Here is a 22,062-nt window from a genome sequence, read left to right on the forward strand (position 1 = left end):
TTAATAGTCTTTATCAAATAAAATCTAACAGAACAACAAATCGATGAAATAAAAATGAAGGAAGATTTTTCTTCTTGGAAAGCATTGTGCCATGTTGTGCAACTAGAATAGTTGATATTAAAGGCAGTGTGTCACAGACAAGTGGTGTAATCGAAATTTAAGGTTAAGTTTGTTAGCACGTTTTTGGAGTTGGCCGTACTTTCTGATCACTTTACTTTGAACTTACATTTTTCAGAATTATATCCTTTCAGTTGCATTTTAACATTTAAATAAGTAAAAATGGCTATACGAGTACAATTTGAAAACAATAATGAAATTGGTGTCTTCAGTAAGTTGACTAATGCTTACTGTCTGGTTGGGATTGGTGGCTCAGAAAACTTTTACAGGTAATATTTACAATCAATCCAATTAGTTAAATAATCCTGCATTTATTTCTTAATGTGAATAAGTAAATTCAAGCATTGTTTAATAAATGGAAATTGTTGTTTGTGAGAGATGGCCTAGAAATTTTCCTTGTTTTAAAAATATTTTAAGAGGTTATGTTAGCCTTTATGATAAATTTACTTTAATTTAGCCTTCATACGTCAATATGCTTATCACTACATTGACTTATAGTCCAGTCAATATAGAAATAAAAAGTGCTTGCAATTCATATTGTAGTTATGATTTTTTAAAAAATATTGTTTGGATACACATATAAGAAAAGTTCAGAACCAATTTTTTCATGCAAAATTTCCTTGTGCTAGATAAAGATTGGCCAAAAAACATCGTTTTTTCGGTACTTTTTCCAGTAGAATAGAATAGAATAGAATAGAATAGAATATATTTCTAGATCCATAGGCATATTGATGCATAAGATCACGTCAAAAATTGAGATGTTTTATTGTTTTTTAAAATTTAGAATTCATTTCTATGTTTGGTTCCGACATCTGCAGAAACTCATCGACCTCATAAAAAGGATTACTGCATAGCCACCCATACATTACACATTTGAACTCTCTGAGGCTTAAGTTCCTGACCTTGAGGGGTAATTTATTGAAGAGTCGTATACTCATAATCAAATGACTGGATCTCAGTTTTTCAAGTCGAACAAAGGGAACGTCAATGTCATGTCTACGTCTGGTATTGAGTCCATGTATGTTGATTCTGTGCTGATGTTTATGCTTCCCTTTATACGCGTGAACTAGGCTATTGTAGATGTAGAGATTTACAACTGTCAGAATTCTAAGCTCAAGAAAAAGTGGCTTACAGTGGGCAATTCTTCCAGCTCCACTCATAATTCTTATTGCTCTCTTTTGCATTATCAGCACCTCTCCAGTCTTGGTTGCATTGCCCCAGAACATTAAACCATAACTCATAACTGACTGGAACAGTGCAAAATATGTGGATTTTACATATTCAAATGGTACACAGCACATTAAACGCGACAACAGAAAGTTGACTCGAGACAGCCTATCCAGAACTGCATCAATATGAGGAGCCCATGATAAATCCCTATCCACAATCAGACCCAGAAACTTGGCCTTATTGGTCACCAAGGAGTCTCCACTGTACGGTCTTAAACTGAAGACAACCATCTGAGTCTTGGATTGGTTCAAAAGAAAGCCATTTGCTGAGAACCAGTCTGAAGCCTGTTTTGTTGAATTTCTAGCTCTCTCACCAACAGCCAACACATCAGAATCTGAATCAATCAGAGTTGTGTCATCTGCATATATGTATGTATTCAGCTATTTCCGCCAAATCCAGTAATGGGACAGGAAAATTTGCTCTAAACTATTTTTTAGATTATAAGATTCTAAATAAAATGAGATCACTTAGAACTTTCCACCTAAAATGAGTACCTACTGAGTTATAATTTTTCAAAAATTAGTAAAATGTAAAGAAAAAATTAATTTTAGTTTTTGATCAACAATATCTTCCAATTTTTATCATTTAAATGTATCCGCCAAATCAAGTAAACAGACAGAAATTTTTGCTCTTGCCTTTTTTTTTAGATTTGAGATGAAAATACTCGAAACTCTATCTTGAAGGAGTACCGTACTTAGTAATGATTTTTAAAAATGAGTTAAATTTCAAGGAAAAATAAATTTTGATGAATTTTAGTTTTTGATTAGCAATATCTTCCGATTGGTACGGTACCATTAAATGTATTTAAAATCCCTCTGGGCGAAATTTTGTGCTCTACAATTTGAGACCAGGTAGAGCGCTGTATCTCATAAAGATTACCAGGTACACCTGACAACAAATGCTCCTTGTATTTTGAAAAACACCTTATTTTAGCTTCAACCGTCAAAATTAACTTACTTCATTGTTCTCACATTGAGATTTTGCACAAGGATCTAAGTTTATAAGATCTATATGTTCTATGAGAATCACCTATTAGATGCATTCAATTTAGTAGAGAGGCGCGCATAAGGTCACCTCAAGGATCAAAATTTCAAACACTCATAATTTTTGACATAATGTAGGCCTACTACAGCTTATTCTTCTCGGCTCGTCAATTCAGTTTGAAATGATGCCTCAAATACGGTTCAAAAAATTTAAAATTTATTCTTTGTGTTATTTTTTTGTGTATTCAAATACAGGTACACTCAAGAATGAATTTTCTATTTTTCGACCAAATTTGTCTTATTGTACAGTAATAGGTACTACGAACATTTTAGCTTAACAGTATAGTTTTCTTTAATTTCCATTTTTCTAAACATAAAATAGAATTTGGTATTTCAGGAATAATGAAATGTTCCTGTGGCTAATCAACAATTCCAGTTTAATCTTAATAATAATAGAAAATATTATAATATAACACACAGAAAAAATTAGAGTAGGATTTAAGTGTTGAGCAGTAACTGTGTATAACGTTTTTGGATGTCATCACTTGTCCTGAGATCACCATATTGAAATTTTGATTTTAGTGTGTTCGAAGCTGAGTTGAACGATGTAATTCCAGTTGTTCATTGTTCACTTGCGGGGTGCAGAATCGTTGGAAGAATGTGTGTTGGTAAGATAACATCTGTCTCATAAAATCGTTCACTTTTATTTTGTGCGATATGTCCTGTTCATAGTTTTTAATCGTGCATACCACTGAGATAATATTGTATATTAGCAATCATTTGAGATTTAACTCATCTAGGTAGGAGGATTTATCAATATTAGGAAAAGAGAAGCAACTTGGGTTGAAACCGTTCTCAATTTTACGCTATAAAATACAATATAAATGTAATTGGGAATACTTTGATAAATAATCGATTAGAATAAATATAATTGTAGATTGATAATTCTAGAAAGGGTTTTGCTTCAAGCTTATTTTGCCTAATTTGTTAGTATACAACCACACTGAAAGCGGAGCGGAGCGTGGCGTAGCGTTCTAGAGTGGAGCGTGGCGTAGCGTTCTAGAGCGGAGCGTGGCGTGGCGTGGTCAGAGCGTTCATGATACACACAGGAAGCGTCTGAGCGTCAAGCGTCAAGGGCCTAGAAAATGGTGTTGTCTAGTTTACACGGACATTACTTTGTGAAAACAATTACTTAAAGTATTGGATTTACCTAAGCCTGCTAGGACAGAGAGGGTTAATGAAATTAACTTGAATCGTAGACTATTTGGTGAATATCACCATCTGTTTAATGTTTTAAGAAAGCATGAGTCCCGATTTTTTGAGTAGATGCGAATGTCAACTTCAACCTTTGATTACATTTTAACAAGAGTGAAGCCTGATTTGGAAAAACAAGTCACTAATTTCAGGAATCCAATATCTGCTGAAGAAAGACTTGTAATTAAAAATTAATTACAGAGTTTAAAAGTTTGTGTTTCTTCAATAGTTACTTAATATTATTTGTTACAAATGGTCATTAAGTGGAATATTTCTAATAAAATTATTAATTCAAGCCATCTAAATTCAAAATTTATAGTTTTCATGTTTATTTTGGACTAAAATTTTATAAAAATTGTACACGTGAAATCCTAACCTTATCTTTGACTTTTTCACCTATAAATTTGGAAGAAAAATAGCACAAGGATTACTTTATTATTGTATCTACCTATTACATAAGTGTCATTTTTATTGTAAATAAATTAAACTAAGGTAAATCATATTTCATAGAAATTTGAATGAAATGGGTTAGAATAGCCTTACTTTTAATTTCAAAGTGCAATAGATGAATGTTCTCTTTTGAATAATCAAATAATACACATTACAGGGGAATTTGGACAAACATTAAATTTAATATACTAGTGTACTAGACGGTAGTAGAAAAATAAATTATTATGTACAAGAGTAGACTACTAGTGTATACATTAGTAGGGCACTCGCACGTTGACGCTTTGATGCTCCGCTCGTAGACGCTCCAAAAAACAAACCAGCTTGTTCCAAAGTTTGACGCCACTCTCCGCTCTGCGAGTAAACGCTTGCAGTGTGTTGTAGCTCATTACTTTACTTGATATTGTTCACGACGCTCCTTGACGCCACGCTCCGCTCTGCTTTCAGTGTGGTTGTACCCTTACATGCTTGTACGTAGTCTATTGCTTAAAAATGAAAATGACTTGCATTTTCACCACAGTAAAGATTTAATAAACCAATCTGTTATTTATTCTTGTCGAACTTGTGATTTTTTCCAGGAAATAAGAATGGACTTCTCGTGCCAAATTCTACAACAGATACAGAACTCCAGCATCTTCGTAATTCCCTTCCTGATAAGGTTAAAGTTCAACGTGTTGAAGAAAGGTTATCTGCGCTAGGAAATGTTATTACCAGCAACGATTATGTTGCCCTTGTCCATCCTGATTTGGATCGAGTAAGTACCATAGAATACAAAATAATAGTTCAAATATTATATAACTTATTTAATGGCTCAATGACTTATCTTCCAATGCAACACTTGCTTTCATTAACTTATCAGAAAATTTATTCTTTTTTTATTTCATCGATATTTTCATGTCCATATGATGTTTTCAAAACAGATCTTTAAAAATTTGTATAATACAACATTATATAGAATAAATACATTACAATAAAATACAACATTATATAAATAAATTATCATGGTGAACATTAGTAACACGTCTATGATAATGTCTCTCAAGTTATAGAAACACAGCATTCAATATAGAAAAGACCCCCATTCTGTATTGTGTCTCCTACCTAAAATGTTTCCTTTGTATGCTTATTCACATTGCTTATGTCTCATACCTATGATATCACTTTGAGATTCTAAAATTCTAATTGACCGAGCGAAGTGAGGTCTAAGATTAAAGTCGACGGTTTTGCATTTCTCTTTATGTTTTTATGTTTATATTTATGTTCCGCATTTACAGCGAAACGCTGCAATAGATTTTCATGAAATTTGACAGGTATGTTCCTTTTTGAATTTCGCGTCGACGTATAGGCAGGCCTACATACGGTTTTTTGTTTAATTTCGCATTTTAAGGATAATACAAAAGGAAAAGGAGTCTCTTTTGAACGCCAATATTACCGTAAAAATCAGACTTTAGAATTATTCATCATAAATCAGCTGTCTAGTGGACTATAATACTACCCGTTCAAAAACATCAAACATCTTGAAAATGTATCTTTCCATCAACGTTGTAGACAGTTGCAGCCAAAGACCTTGAAGATGCATAGACTCACATGCAGTATGCAGCGCTAGTGTCGTACTTGGAATCGGCCATTGAGGGGGCAACCTATAAGATTATTACATACCAATGCCTTTCTAATCTATAGCATTATAAATATATAGATATAATATCTCGTGCTAAAATACCCCAATGGCGGCCTTCAATTTCAAGTAAAAGCTATCATTGGGAAGGCATAGGCATTGAGGGTCTATATCTCTTTAAGGTCTTTGGTTGCAGCCATACCTGATAACAGCGCTCACACTCACATTCTAGGACGACACGTCACGGTACGATAGGACAGAAATCTCTATGTTTATTTAGGATTTTTTCTATACATTTTAAATTGATAAATTATTTATTAATTTTTGAGAAAACATAACAACAGATCAATGTAACTTACTGAGCGCAAGGTCTACTGTTCACAGAACTACTAGCATGAGCATTACTCTATTCATCTTATATTTATGAGGATCATACGATTAGTAATGATTTAAATATCATTCCTTGCTTGTTGATAAAATTATAGTGTTTCTATTGATACAAATGTATCTGTACCTAAAATTTCTTCATTCAAATGTCAAGATTCATGAAAAATGTCTTCTGTACTCTAAATAAGATCTGACGTGTGTTCCTTTTTGGTGATCAAGATATTTTTCTTTTTAAATTCATTAATAATCTTATTACTTTTTAAAAATTAAATACTCTTTTCCTACAGTTACGTTGAAAAGTGGCCATTGCTGCACTGATTACAGAACGCAAAGAATCACTTTTCCGCTCTAGTGCGGGAAAAATTTTTCTGCACTCCAGATTTGCAACATGGCAACGCAAAATACTTAGTAGGTTATATGGAGCAACAGTGCAGCAAAATCAAAATGAAGTTGGTAACAGTGACTGCTGTGGCTGCTATAGTGAGCAACGAAGCACAACGCGCTAATTATTACATTATATATTATAACCAAGGACAACATTTTTTATTCAATTTGACAATAAATTAAGGTTTTTATCAATAATAAAATTACACAGAAAAACATTTGATGCATTTCAGGCAATTTTACCCATAATTACCCACTTTTCATATTCAATGGTAACTGTAGGAAAAACTTAATGTGAAATACGTGCGCAAAGTTCCTCTGCTGCACTCAAGAAACCATTCCGCCCTCGCCTACGGCTCGGGCGTAAACGTTTCTTTCAGTGCAGCAAACTGTCACTTTGCGCACTAGTTGCACAAATAACTATTTTATTCTTATTTAAAATTTCTAGGAAACCGAAGAAATCATTGCTGATATCCTGAATGTCGAAGTGTTCAGACAAACGGTAGCTTCAAACGTGTTGGTTGGGTCTTACTGTGCATTTTCCAATCAAGGCGGCTTGGTTCACCCTCATACGACAACTCAGGATATGGATGAACTTGCATCTCTACTCCAAATTCCGTTGGTGGTAAATATCTCAAATATTCTTATTCAAATATCGAATCTTTGGATTTAGGATTTATTACTTCTAAATTAGCATTTTGTGCATTCTCATCCAAACATAATTGAATGTATAATAATCAGTAAGGGCCGGTTTCCGAGATCGGGATTCAGTCAAGTTCTAGACTTTAAACAGCTGGAATCAGAAAATTGGCTTTCCGAAACGGGGCGTAGTCGTAGTCCACGTTTAAATTAAATTTCGAAAAACAAGAGAATTGAACACAGAATAAAATAAAGAGAAAATAGTGTAAAGTTTCAGCTATTTTGAATTATTTAGGAATGTTTCATTTTATCAAGGAAATTGGCTCACCGAAACTGGGCGTAGTCGTAGTCCATGTTTAAATTACATTTCGAAAAACAAGAAAATTGAACACAAAATAAAATAAAGAGAAAATAGTGTAAAGGCTCAGCTATTTTGAATTATTTAGGAATGTTTTATTTCTTCAAGAAAAAAGTTTCCAATTATAGAAATGAGAAAATAAAGATTATAAAAACTAAGACTATGCCCAGTTTCAGAAAGCCTATTTTCCAATTCCAGCTGTTTTAAGTCTAGAACTTAGCTAAATGCCGAGCTCGGAACCGGCCCTTAATGCAAGACAATGGAAATCTATTCCAAAATAGAGCTAATCGGTAGACTGCTAATCTAAACTGAACTAAATCCCGATCTCGGAAACCGGCCCAAAGTATATGAGCATAGCCACCTCTAATACATTAGAGGTGGCTATGATATGAGTGTATGAATCATATACTTATAATATAATCACATTGTATTATAATGTAATGTTATTTAGGTTTTTTAATTTGATTGACCGAGCGAAGTGAGGAGGTCTAAGATTAAAGTCGACGGTTTGGCATTTCTCTTAATGTTTAAATGTTTAAATGTATGTTTATATGTTGCGCATTTACGGCGAAACACGGTAATAGATTTTCATGAAATTTGACAGTTATGTTCCTTTTTTAATCGTATAACGTATAAACAAGGTTTTTGGAAATTTTGCATTTAATAGATAATATAAAAGGATAAAGGAGCCTCCTTCATACGCCAATATTAGAGTAAAAATCCGACTATAGAATTATTCATCATAAATCAGCTGACAAGTGATTACACAGATGTGTGGAGAAGCCAGTCTATTGCTGTATTTCCATAAGGTCTATAGTTTCAATCAGGTACTTGTGGATGAGAATACTGCGTGAGGTCTACTGTTCACAGAACTACTAGTATTTCAATAAAATCATATATTACAATTTTGTAGCTCAGATCGGCAATTCCAAACCATTATGTCACATATGGAGTTTTGATTGGTCATGTAGTTTCTCTTAGAAATTGATTAAAATTGATCAGGGTTGAGTTTTGGGTGCAATGCTTGATGAGCGCCGTTTTATTTGAGTGAAGGTAAGAGATAGTAAAAGATTGTCGTTTTGAAATAGGCTGGAACCATCAACCGAGGATCAGAAGTAATAGGAGCTGGTATGGTGGTCAATGATTGGAGTGTTTTCTGTGGGATGGATACCACGTCCACTGAAATCTCTGTCATCGAAAGTATATTCAAGTTGAATGAAGCCCAGCCAGCCGCCATTACGACAACCATGCGAGCTTCGCTTATTGACAGGTACGTACACTCACTAGAACTAAACTTGTTTATGAAGGTGCTTACAGATATACGCGCCGCGAACATGAGCAATTCACTTATAATCGGCTGATTATATCTGTTTTTTTACAGAAACGGTAAGATACAGATATAAAAAGCTTGGCATCAGCTGATTAAAAGTGAATTGCTCATGTTCGCGGCGCGTAAATCTGTACGCATCTTAATAAATACAGGGTAGGGCAGAGACGATTGACGAGTTTAGAAGGGTTATAAGTAATGAACCGTTCAACTTGGAAAAAAATCGTTAAAGGGTTCAATTCGGTTTTAAATGTAGTTTTTATTGTTAATTTTGTAAATATTTTGGACTCTAAATTGGACAAAAATCGTGAAGTGTAAACATAACCTATTTTTGGAAAATTTCTATCTTAATTTGGGAAAGGGACAGTTTTGGGCTTTAAGCCTCTTGTTCCTTTCCCAATCATTAATAGTTGAGAATGATATTGTAACCTATGTATAAATAAATAAATTTTTTAAAATTATATCAGTTAAATGGTGGCCATCAGCAGCAATACACTGATGTAGCGTATTTTTGAAGTTTTAAAACGCATTTTGGCACACTGTGATTGGTAAGGCCTGGTTCTATTTTCTGATTCGCTCCTTTAGTTCTTTCTTCCAAGGTGTGTGTGCGATGTTTGAAAACTTTATTTTTGTGGTAACTTAATAGAAAAACGTTTCTGCGCCCCAAATTGGAAGAACTTGCTGAGAAACATGACTTGGGAGAAATATGGTTTTAGCAGGATGAAACTACAACCATAGAGAAACAATAGCGTAAGTAGATATCCCATGGTATAGGGCGTTTATGTCGCAACTTTTACTGTTATCTCAAGCCGATTACTGACGATTATTATCGATTCTCACTGTTTTGGCCGGGTGAGAGTGTACGAATGGCACAATAATGAGAGACTACCAGCGTCACATAGCTTCACAGTGAAGAAATATGTGGATTATCGGCTTGAGATAACAGTAAAAGTTGCGACATAAACGCCCTATACCATGGGATATCTACTTACGCTAATGTTTCTCTATGCTACAACCTACACAGGGCGCATTTCAATGAATGTGTTGAGACAAAAATATTCCCAGGGCTGCATACCTCACTAAGGGTGGACCTGAAGTGGCCGGCACGCTCACCCAATTTGAACATATGCGATTTTTTTCTATGGGGTTACCTCATAAATAAAGTTTTCAAAGATCGCCCACACACCTTGGTAGAGCTAAAGGAGCGAATCAGAAAATAGATCCAGGCCTTCCCAATCGAGTGTGCCAAAATGCGTTTTAAAACTTCAAAAATATAAGTGATTGCTGCTGATGGCCGCCATTTAACAGATATAATTTTCAAAAGTAAACATTAAAAACTACATTTCAAACTGAATTGAACCCACTAAATAATTTTTTTCGAAGTTGAACGGTTCATTGCTTATAACCCTTCCAAACTCGTCAATCGGCTCTGCCCCATCCCGTATAACCTGGTCTCACCAACGATTCAACATTCTTGTATTGAAGATGCAGTTCAATTTTTAAAATGGATTATCATTCTCTTTTTTACAATGCTTAATATTGTTCAGGTGTTGTCTCAAAATACAGTTGGGGAATTCGTCATAACTAATATTGAAATTCGTTTTAATAATGAAATGATGGTATTGATTACTTGATCGTGTTTATTCAGTTGAATAATTGAATTATTGCCGTGCTTGTATTTCAACCTAGATACCAGGTATTTCAACTTTGGATGAAAACTTTAATCTATCATTGAATGCATATTTTCAATCAGTAAAATACAATTCAAAACATCATAGTTATTAAGCTATTAAACATTAAATCTAGTTTGAATAGATTTTTGTGTTTTTTGATGAATTTGACGAGCTACCTTGGTAGTATTAGTTCGAATACAATTTCATATCAGTCAACTCAATAATTGGAATTGAATCAAGTAAGACCAATATAAAAGAATATTCACCTATATTGGGAAAAATTGAATTACCTAGCTATCATTCAGCTTTATCCACATTATCGTATATCCGCATAGTATGCATCAGACGTTGTAAGGCAAGGGAATTAATGAATTCATATTTCTTATCTGTTTCAGTATGGCGTGATCACCCTGTTATGGATTGTAAATATTATTTGTGAGACCTTTCAAGAACACTTTCTGGGCAATAAATAGCAATAGGAACTGTCAAATATGTCTGAACGATATACTCAAATCACATCAATCAATTTATTTCATTCATAACATTTTTCTATAAAATGGTTTTTAATCTTTCTGTGTTTCTATAGAGCACGTTGCCTAATAATACCGTGTGACCTGGCTGGCTCAGGTCTGGTGTCAGAGTTTTCAGGTCGCATCTAATCATTTCAGGGTCTCTGACATGATCTAACAACTGTTTTTAGGCTGCCGGGATCGACGACTAAACGTGTCCGTCCGAAACACGAGTGTGGCCCGAGAAAAAATATATAATAAAATATTTATTTAAATCCCCGGGCCGGGATTCACAACCGGGCCTCTGAAATATAAAACTAGCAACAATTATAATATTGAATACGTACTATATTGAGGTCCACGTTATAATGACAGTATTTGATCAACTTTGGTTTTGCTATCCTTGTCTATCATTCGACAAAGCCGGTGGTACTATCCTTTTCTAGGTCCACAACGATGCCAATTATGTTTTTGACAGTGTAGAAATATAATTAATTGATGCAGAGAATCGGCATCGCCATTCTCCTATATTTATCTACTGCCATTATAACGTGGACCTTACTATAGTAAAGTGTTACAGAGATGTTATAGATATACCAAATACGCATTATTTGTTATTCTGGTTTAAGCTAGAACTAGTTCACGGTTGAACTAGTTGCTTGAGTAAAAATACAATTTTCTTCTTTCTTCATCATAATATATAATTTCGACCAGATTCCATTGTCAGGTTTAGCAAAACACATAATTGTTTATTTTTAAATTATAATTAGAATTTTTCATTTGATTTGAGTGTATCAAATTGTATCATTGTTGAACGGAAGCTCTAATGAACATTGGACCATTAAGTGACCATTAAATGGTCGACATTATGAACGGATTTTGAATGAATTCTTTAAAGCATGAAACCAATTCTGTGAATTGAGCGTCGAGTACAATTTTATCATAAATGATCAATTACACCATTCCCACATTGTTTCAACGTAGATTATAATATTATTGAAAGGACTATAATAAATTTTTATATTCTATAACCTTACTTAGTAGTACATTTCACTCTGACTCCCTCTCATTACTTTAATCTTCGACAGAACATGAATATTGGGGCTGTTCTAGGATCGCATTATTATGTATTGATAGTGAAATTCCACTAGTTTGTTTTCTTGCAATACAGTCAGAAACGTCAATTGCTTTCTAAATTCGAATTGTGAGCAAACCAGTTCAAAATATGATTTTTTTATGAACATGGAATACTAGCCGGCAGGCACGCTTCGTTCGCCTTAAGTTAGGCGCACACTGATCGTCACCGGACGGACGGCACGCATCGGACGATTAGATTTGATGCATTTCTTTCAATTGAAGTGCCCATACCTATACGATGCGCATGCATCAAATCTAATCTTCCGATGCGTGCCGTCCGTCCGATGACGATCTGTGTGCGCCTACCTTTATCCTTTAGCGAGGGGGCTCTGCCACCTGGACCCCCGGCTGGATAATCCAGAAATGAGATCAGCGGGCTTGCATCCCTCGCCTGCATTTTTCATTTGAGCTTGCTTCCTTCAAAAGAGACTTTCAGGCTCGATTCAATCACCAGTACTATTAGAGACATGGTTAAGATATTATGAGAATTATTATAATTCAGTCTAATAGTTCTTCAATAGTATATTTCGCACCTAGAGCAGAAAATGAGATTTCTCCGGCTCGAAATCGGTTTTCAAGTCCGAGGCCGTAGGCCGAGGACTAGAAAAGATTGAGAGCCGGAAAAACATTTTTGCCCGTGGTGCGAATGCTATTTTTCGCCACACACAAAAATGAACAATATATATATATATATATATATATATATATATATATATATATATATTTCTCATATATATATATATATATATATATATGAGAATAGTTGTTTACTAAGCACTTCCGAAAGCAGAAGTGGAAGGTGATAGCAAATCTGAGGTAATCTGAATATCAGGAAATTGTCCAAGTATTTTCATTTTTTATTCTGATTTGTCTAAATAACCTAAAAGATGATGTTCAATTATGTGGGAGGTTGAGTTTATACTTTTTTATTCTTTCAAATGACAATAAGATGATATTATAAATGTTTTAATTATTGAATAATGAACACAAATAATGAAACGTTTTTTGATCACCTTTCTTAGTTCCATGTTAGCGGCTGGAAAGGGTACTCTTTCCGGCCTAGGCCGGAAAGAAACCTGTTCTGACGTCAGACGAGAGTCGTCTGCAAACAATATCTTTCAGATCTACGTAGGGACTGGAAAACAGCTGCTTTCTGTGCAGTGTGGCGAAAAATTTAAAACAGGAATGATGTGGAGAACTTAACAAACAACCATATCGAACCATCTTAAGTATGATAAACGAGGAAAGAAACCCTCTGATTTAGCTCCGCCATTACTTAACCCTCCGATAGGCGCGCGGGCTACAGGTGTAGCCCAATACTTTTGTTTCTGCTGTCACCATGTTGTGGGTAAATCTGGTAGGATGAGCAGTTCAGTAGCTGCCTTTCGTAACCCCTACTACTCAGGTCATGTTGTCAACATGGGTGCATGAGTGCTAGTAAATTTCCGTGAAAGTTGCTTGGGCTACAACGGGCCCGCGCGCCCGTTTTTGCAATGAACCGTAGAGAACAGTCTTATGAGAGTGGAATCTATAATGAACTATTACGCGATTATTTCACTGATAAAGAAGATTTCGAGTGATAGTAATGATGGTGAAATAAATCATGTTGAGGAAGTAATTTACCCTTCTGATACAGAAAATGCAGATGAGAATTTCAAGTCTAGTCAGGGACAAGTTGATGATCCAATGATTGTGGATGAGGAGAATAGTGATGATGAAGAGCCGTTGTCGGATTTATAATTTTCCAAGGACAAATTGAAGAATATCATTAAGTGAAAAGAAAGTGTTCCTTCTCGTCCAAATATTTGCAAAAGTAGAAATATTGTTCTACATTTACCTGAATCTAAAGGTGAAGCAAAAATGCTGCAACTGATATAGAATGTTATAATCTTTTTTTTTTTTTGACAACACTATTATTGGACTGATAGTTTCTGGTACAAATATCTATATAAATCACATAAAAGAAAAATATCATCGAGAAAGAGATGCAAGACTTACACATGATACTGAAATTCGAGCATCTTTTGGCATATTACTGCTCTCAGGTGTGATAGGTGGTAGTAGGAAAAAAACAATGAATATCTGGGACAAATCGAATGGAACTGGGGTGGAAATGTGTTACTTAGCTGTGAGTAGAAAGCTATGAATGTAAATAAAATGAGCAGTTGATATATTTTCCTTTCTTCCTATTGTAAATTTTATGTATACTTTGAGAAATTTGTGTCTATAAGATAATGAAAACGCTGAAAAATTATAAAAACGTCAATTTCGAGCGTATCTTTGGCGAAATATTGAAGTCCTTTTAACGACATAAGATATTTAGACCCTAGCTGAACCTCTATACCTAATTTATTTATTTATTCACGATACAAATGATACTGCTGTAATAACATTGATAGATAGGATAATAAGGTAGTCCTTGTGCTATTTTTCTTCCAAATTTAGGTGATGACACAGTCCAAGATAAGGTTAAGCTGCGATTAGACCAAAGTTATTAACAAAATGTTAATAACTCAATCCTTATAGATTCTATTAGATTAAATTAACATAACTTATCATACACATGATGAAGATGTGTGTTTGTCAACTTCCGTTCAATCTAATATAATCTATAAGGATTAAGTTATTAATATTTTGTTAATAAATTTGGTGTAAACCCAGCTTAAGTCTTTCAACTAATTTGATTTTGAAAACTCTGAGTACCGTAATAATATTATTACGTGTGAGTGCTGTTCAATTTTTTGATCAAAATAACATAGGCCCAACCAAAAATTTGATAACAGTTATGTTAATGTTGGCAAATGGTCTAGAATCACACCACACAGGCCCGGCCCTCGTTTGCACAAAAGTTAATGTTTAACCGTGATTAATTTCACTAGAACCAAACAGAAAAGATGTATTTGGAAATACGGGTTCTCGACTCTCGTGGAATTAATCACGATTAAAATTTAACTGGCTTTTGTGCAACCTGCACATAACCTACAACAGAAAATCAATTCATGTCTCATAGTGGCGGATGCACAACAGCTGGTTAAAATTTAACCGTGATTAATTCCACCACAAAGTCGTTTCTGAAAAGACAACTTCTCTGATTGGTTCTTGTGGAATTAATCACGGTTAAAATTTAACCAGCTGTTGTGCACCCTTAGACCAGAAGTGTGCACCGGGCCATAGTTTACAAAACGCTTACTGGAGCGCTGTCAGCATTCCAAGTTCACAGTTTGGTTTACAAGGTCTGTTTTTATAGAGTTCAGCTGATTTGCATGATCAGCTGCTATCAAGGTTGGCCATCCTGATAAACAAAACATTCCAAATTGGACGACTCGTCTTATTTGGACTTCGTCTGCATTATTTGTAATCTGCATTTATCTTTAATATTAAAAATTGTTATAAGCTTCTAATTTATGTTTATTAATACTCAACCACTAATTCAATAATTGTTCAGTGGACTTATAATGTAAGCTTAGTCAGTAAATAGATATTGTAATTATATTATAATCCAACAGTCAACTCAGACGTAAAAATTCTAACCTCAACCAGGTAAGTCGTTTTAAAAAAATAGAATAATATTCGAATATATTTTATAATATCAAAAAAAGTTCTAGTAACTTTTAGGATACCGCATGCTTAGACTCTACTTTATTAAAAACCATAAATTCATAGGTGGATTTTAAAAAACCCAAATTTTTATAGTCTATTTTAATTGTTTAGTTTTTATTATTGTTTCAACTAGCACAATAGAATACTAAAATACTTGGAATTACGGCTAAAGTCTAGTTATAATGCCATAATACGTGTCATCAAATATTTGAATAGAATCAAGCATGTCATTTTGATTACAAAATCACAAAAATGAAACAGCGGCCACTCATCATAAATTTAAAAAAATTATTTACTTTTAACATCCTCACTTTGTTCAAAAATTTTCACACACCACTTAATCTAGAATTAAGCCGGTAAAGGATCAAGTTGAGTTATGTTTATTAGTGCCGGTTGCACAAAAGCCGGTTGAATTTTAATCGTGCTATATTCCATGAAAACCAATCGGAGAAGCTGTCTTTCCACAAACGTCTTCTCTGATTGGTTCTCGTGAAGTTAATCACGGTTAAAATTTAACCGGGCCTGTGTGTTTCAAAGGTAAAGGATAGGTTACGGGTTAGGTTTTTGGTTTGTGAATTCAAATGGTGACAGTCGGGAGACTAGAATCGACTGGTCTGAGTGTGCCACCATTTGGAAACACATGCTCTCGACTAGAGTCGAGTCTCTTCTCGACCTGATTCGCGTAAGTGTGAGTTGAGTCTTAAATGGCAATAATATGCTGGAAGGGGTTAGTGTTCAAAAAAGAATATTATGGCTGATAATATGGGTTAAGTGCATGCAAAATTGTGCTGCTTTGAACTTCGTTTATTTTGAAAACAATAGTGAATGCAGTTATTAGACGACAGGTGATCATAGTGTAATTTGACAAACTTGAGGTAATTAACTGAGGGCCATGTATTGACGTTAAACGCTAATCTATGATTACATGACGATATGAGCTCAAATAATATCTTGTCTAAACTATGGTTCGATTTCCTTATTTTATCATAATACACTACAGTCTGGACTATAAAAGACCAAGACCGTACCGTTTTTTTTTAGTTTTTAAATTGAAGAAACTTTTAAAATTGATTTTCTTATGCCTCCTGGACTGAAAATTTGCTATTCTCCAATTTTAGTATATTAATGACTTGTTGAAGCTTAGTAAATCCTAGGATACGATATACGAAGAATTACAAGTACAGTTATGAATACATTTTGACAGTTTATACAGAGTGCGGTATCATAGTTTTCTTTTTTAAACTTGATAAAACGCATTGTGAGAGTCGGAAAAGTTTTATTCTATTTTCAAAATGTAAGTTTGTATTTAAAGCTTGGTTTCTTGTAGTTTTGGAGAGTTATATCATGGAGGTACTTTTTTCACTAATTCTCTCACTTTTCTCCAATTTTCATTTAATATATAGGATTTTCATCGATTTATTTAGAATATTTCAATTAATAATAGGAAAATGGAGATTGAAGAACCTCAATAATGGACAGTCATACTAGATTGGAAAACGTTGAATACTGGGCTCAAAACTGTCCTACCTTGACCCAAGCAGTGGGTTGTATTTACTCACTTTTACTAAATTTACTTTCTCTCAAACCATGACTGTTTCGATAATAATAATAATAATTTATCAAAGGTTAATAGAGCCTTATCTGTATGAACTATGGCAGTACGTAAATTATATAAATTCGTTGTAGATATTTATAATTTAATTCAGCTATTTTAGTACATGCATATTCTGGCAGTATTCCGACTATTTTATAATTGATTAAAAACTAATTGTTATCTGACAAAAACGATAGCCAATCCCTTGTGGTTAAGAAGCCCATTCAACTCTCCATGATTTTATAGGCTACAAATACTATTTTATCAGTACTGTATACCCACAATTTTGAAGCTTGTGTGGCATTTTGCACTTCAACTAATTAGCCATTGGGAACCTCATAAATGGCCCATTTTAAAAGTGAATTGTTCTTGATGAAAAGAAAAATAAATTAACTTATAGGAAATTAACATATTTTTCGAAAATTTCAAATTATGACAAACTATTGATTTTCTATGAAATCTTATATTTATCGAAATAATTGTATAATTTAGGAGTAGGTTCTTGAGTTAGTCTGTTACTTTTTATAATATACTTCACTGACTCTCCTTAAAAAACGAGTAGGATACTTATTACTACTTCCAAATAACTAAATTTTCACTGATTTGTGTTTTGGAATAACAAACTATAGACAGCTTTTGACAGACTTATAGACAGCTTTTGAATACAGTAACTATATTACTATATTATTGGGTAATATAGTTACTGTACTCTTGAAGAGCTGATAGACGAAGAATTGGTTAATGAACAAGTAATTATATTAATTTTATTTGCTTTGAATTTAATTATTATTTTTTTAAATGATGTTGGTACTTCATGCCCCATAAATATTTTCATATTTTTGACTTTAGCTATAATCAGTGTTATAGTCTATCATTAGCATATTCTATTAAAATGTTTTATTTTTTCAGCGAAATGGCAAAACTACTACCTCTAGCTTGTAGAAAGGCTTTTATTGAGTCTGTCTTGTTATTTCCGCGAGGAGTGTTAGCTGTTATTAGGCCTCCATCGGATTGCATCACAGTAAGACATAGCAGCACAAGCAACCAAAATAAAAGTGAACCGCAAACCTCAGTGGTCTCAAAACCATCAGGAGGTGAAGTACAAACTGCCTTCGTTAAAGTAAAAGAAACCACCAAGACTGTTACTTATTTAGGTGTTATCCTTGCTGGTATTGGTCTTACTGGCTTAATATTCAGCACGGTTTTCAAAGAGCTTTTTTCAAAGAAAAGTCCAAATAATATTTACTCTCAGGTACTGGAAAGATGTCGGAATGATCCCAGATTGCAATATGAATTGGGTTCGCCAATTAAGGGATATGGCGAAGAAACCAGACGTGGAAGGAGGCGCCATGTCAGGTGAATATTATATTTTACTCTAAAATTTAAAACTTGAAATCTTCGCCAATATTGGGAAACCGCATTTAATTTCTTACAAATGTTTGATAATGTGGTTATTTCAATTTCTAATTGAAAACAATTATAAAGTCAATTAGCTTTACTCGAGCTTAGCTCACTTCTGAAGCTAAACGTCCAGATCTCCATAAATATAAAAAATATTTATTCACAGAATGTTGCCAAATACTCCTGATTTGCTTTGTGTTGATACTACAAAAACAAACCCTCTACGCTTATTCGAAATGATAAGTTTTTCTTTAATGGAGATAATAATAATATTCAAGCGGAGTGATAATATTTTGCCTTTATTCAATCACGATTTACGATTTCTCATTAAGAGGTGATTGGAGGTTGGCGAAAGATGCAGGATACAATTAAGCCTAGATTCATTGGATAAAATTTCTATGTCATAGAAAACGAAGGAATTATTCATAATAAATAAAAAATGCCTTTCTTTCTTTAGGGCTACTGTTGAATATAAATAAAAATAGAAATCCAAGTACCCTTTTTAAAAATTTTTAGTCACAAAATTGTTTAGTGACTAAACAATTTTAAAAAGATGTATTCTTCATTCACGCATTCAAGCTACTTAATGCATAACCAATTTATGAATGAAAGACAATCCTTATTGGAATGAATAATTTGCTTTAATTTTTACTACATATCCAATTATACAAAGAAAAATTACAGTTATTAAGACCAGCATTGAAGCCTAGGTCAGCGACCATTTCATTCATTCAATCAATCCTCATTTTGGAATGTGCTATCACGTAAAATTTGAAGAAAAATAGCACACGGATCGCCTTATTGTTTTATCTCATAATTATTTTAAATTAGTCATTTAAAACATAAATAAATAAATAAAGGATATTATTTTTATCTGTTAGGTAGAACCACAGCCACCTCTAATGACTTATAAGAGGTGCCTGGTAATACCAGCATAGCCACCTCCAATAGCTGTTATTTTTTTAAATCTTTTCCACCAATCATGTATTAGATTTTAGGCCTACATTGCGACGTTGCCATATCGTAGGCCATGGCCTTGTATTAGAGGTGGCTATGATACCAGTAATGCGTCTCTTTTATGTGATAAATGTTTTGTTTTCTCTTATTTTTAACTTTCTGTTTCTTACTATTTCAGTCATGTTATTTATGAGAAAGATGGCGTGGAACATTTGCGAATGAAGTTTTATATTGAAGGACTTCGCAAAAAAGCAACTGTTCATCTGGAAATGATTGAGGTGATGATTCAAGCTGCAACTCTCGTATTCTATATAATATAATTAATAAAGGAAAGAACTGGCCTATTCACGTACGGGATAGGAAATTCACGAATGACGCATCATCACGTCTGAACTACTCTGCTGATGAACTAGAAATTTTTCATAATTATAGATTCTTAATTTACCGAGGATGGTTATAGCACGGAATAAGCATAAAGTAGTGTTTCTTTCCTCTGTGGTTATAGGCATTTTAAAAACTCTTCAAGTTTTCATTACGTCAAGTTTCCAATTCGTCATGCTTCCAGTTTTTTATGCTTTGCCTGTGAGTGGTCATAGATAAAATCATAGAGAAGCAATAGCGTAAGTAGATATCCCACGGTATAGGGCGTTTATGTCGCAACTGTTACTGTTATCTCAAGCCGATTACTGTTGATTATTGTCGAATTTTACTGTCTTGTTGGGGTGAGAGTGTATGAACGGCACAATATGAGAGACTACCAGTGTCACACAGCTTCACGGGAAAGAATTACATGAACTATCGGCTTGAGATAACAGTAAAAGTTGCGACATAAACGCCCTATACCATGGGATATTTACTTATGCTATTGTTTGTCTATGATAAAATAGCGTAGTCAATGGTTTTATTTTCTATCTTCTCATTCTTCTTTTATTTAAAAGAATCACTGTGACAGTATCGCTGTGCCGCTCCTCCGACCTAGTGCACTCTCACCTTAAAAACTCTTCAAGATTTCAGTAAATCAAGTATTTAATTGCACTCTTGCAGAGCACGGGTTATCTGGTAGCAGAAAATAAGTCATGTCTTGAATGGAATGAATAATATTATCATCACTGTACACTGTACAGTGTCTTCAATGAGACCATTGCTCCTCAGCAACCTCAATACTTTAAAGCTGTAGTCAATTATTTATGGAACAAAACAAGAGTGATATGTAATACTGTATCGTTTGTAGAAATCAAATAGATTGTGAGAATCGTATAATATTTACTTGGATTTTGGAATATTAGGCTATCTATTTAATGAAAGAATCACTAATAACATATTTCCATTAAGAAATAAATAAGACTTGTTAAAACAGTATCATTGTAACTAAAATAAATTATGGAATGTTGGAAATAAGATTAATTAAATTTAATCAACCATTTATGGAAAGCTAATTTCTGGCCATTTGTTTCAGGATGGGAATGGAGAATATATTTTTCGATATTTGTTTGTAGAACTTGATGATTTCGGTAGATCTGCTATTGTTCTTGAAGATAATAGATACGGACATGTCGATACCCCAAAAGGAAAACGAATCGAAGACATCGGCTTCTCAAAAGAACTAGAAGAAGGGGTAATCTAGTAATGTGATGGAATTTGTAGTCATATCCGGAAGTAGAATAATACGTTCAATAGACTGAACAATTCAATCGAAATAGAATATTACACTTTTGAAATGTATATAATCTCTTTTTAAATTAGGAACTATAGAGGCTAAATATTTAAGATCATTGTGTTCATATATAAAATCCTGTTTCGTGATATTGGGATACTACTAATCAAGTACCATGTAATCAGAATAATAATGAGTGGCAGAAGTATTGTTTTTACCTCGTTATTACGATCGACTGATGATTTAATTTTGCTCAAGTCTTATTTTCATTAGTCATGTTGGATATTGTTAGAAAGAAATAAAAATCTATGTACCCTTACCCTATAGATTTTGGATTTTTATTTCTTTCTATTTAAGACTAGCCACAACAAAAAAAAAGTTATTGTTGTATGCAATCTACCATCTTATAGTCATACTAAGATTTATTGTCACATTTAAGAATGTACCTATTTGTTGTAACTGTTGCAAATTTATTAAATGAAATCTCTTGTTGAAATTTTAGTCCATTTTGATATTCAAATAGTTATTTCATTAGCCTATTCTTCTAACTTATGTCTATTATGACGAATTATTTTATCATTATTTAGAATCATATTATTTTGAATTATTTGACTCAAGTCTTGCAACTGTTAAGTTGATTCTACCCATAATGTACCTAGAATACAATGTATTCTAAGCTGGGTTGCCAGCGGGACACTAGAATCTGGTGCCCTGGGCGGCTGGCAACCCTATAGTGTAATCCAAAAACAATGAAAGCCACTGTAAATTTTGTTCTGTACCAGTTAATATAAGGTTT

At 33.6% G+C, this 22,062-nt stretch overlaps 2 protein-coding genes across 2 annotated transcripts; both read left to right on the forward strand.

Annotated features, from left to right (window-relative positions):
- Nucleotides 1-14: 14 nt before the first annotated feature.
- On the forward strand, nt 15-11,959 carry LOC111064569 (eukaryotic translation initiation factor 6). The gene is made up of 6 exons (XM_039425363.1): nt 15-386; nt 2,913-2,998; nt 4,610-4,785; nt 6,866-7,042; nt 8,503-8,684; nt 10,810-11,959. Exons 1-6 carry the CDS (start codon nt 280-282, stop codon nt 10,817-10,819), a joined length of 738 nt encoding a protein of 245 aa, XP_039281297.1. The 5' UTR covers nt 15-279; the 3' UTR covers nt 10,820-11,959.
- A 3,405-nt stretch (nt 11,960-15,364) lies between these two features.
- LOC120348731 (mitochondrial import inner membrane translocase subunit Tim21) lies at nt 15,365-21,767 on the forward strand. The gene is made up of 4 exons (XM_039425364.1): nt 15,365-15,600; nt 18,164-18,610; nt 19,791-19,890; nt 21,069-21,767. Exons 2-4 carry the CDS (start codon nt 18,168-18,170, stop codon nt 21,234-21,236), a joined length of 711 nt encoding a protein of 236 aa, XP_039281298.1. The 5' UTR covers nt 15,365-15,600; nt 18,164-18,167; the 3' UTR covers nt 21,237-21,767.
- The last annotated feature ends 295 nt before the right edge of the window (nt 21,768-22,062 follow it).

Source organism: Nilaparvata lugens, chromosome 3, assembly GCF_014356525.2.
Source record: "Nilaparvata lugens isolate BPH chromosome 3, ASM1435652v1, whole genome shotgun sequence".
Lineage (NCBI taxonomy): Eukaryota > Metazoa > Arthropoda > Insecta > Hemiptera > Delphacidae > Nilaparvata > Nilaparvata lugens.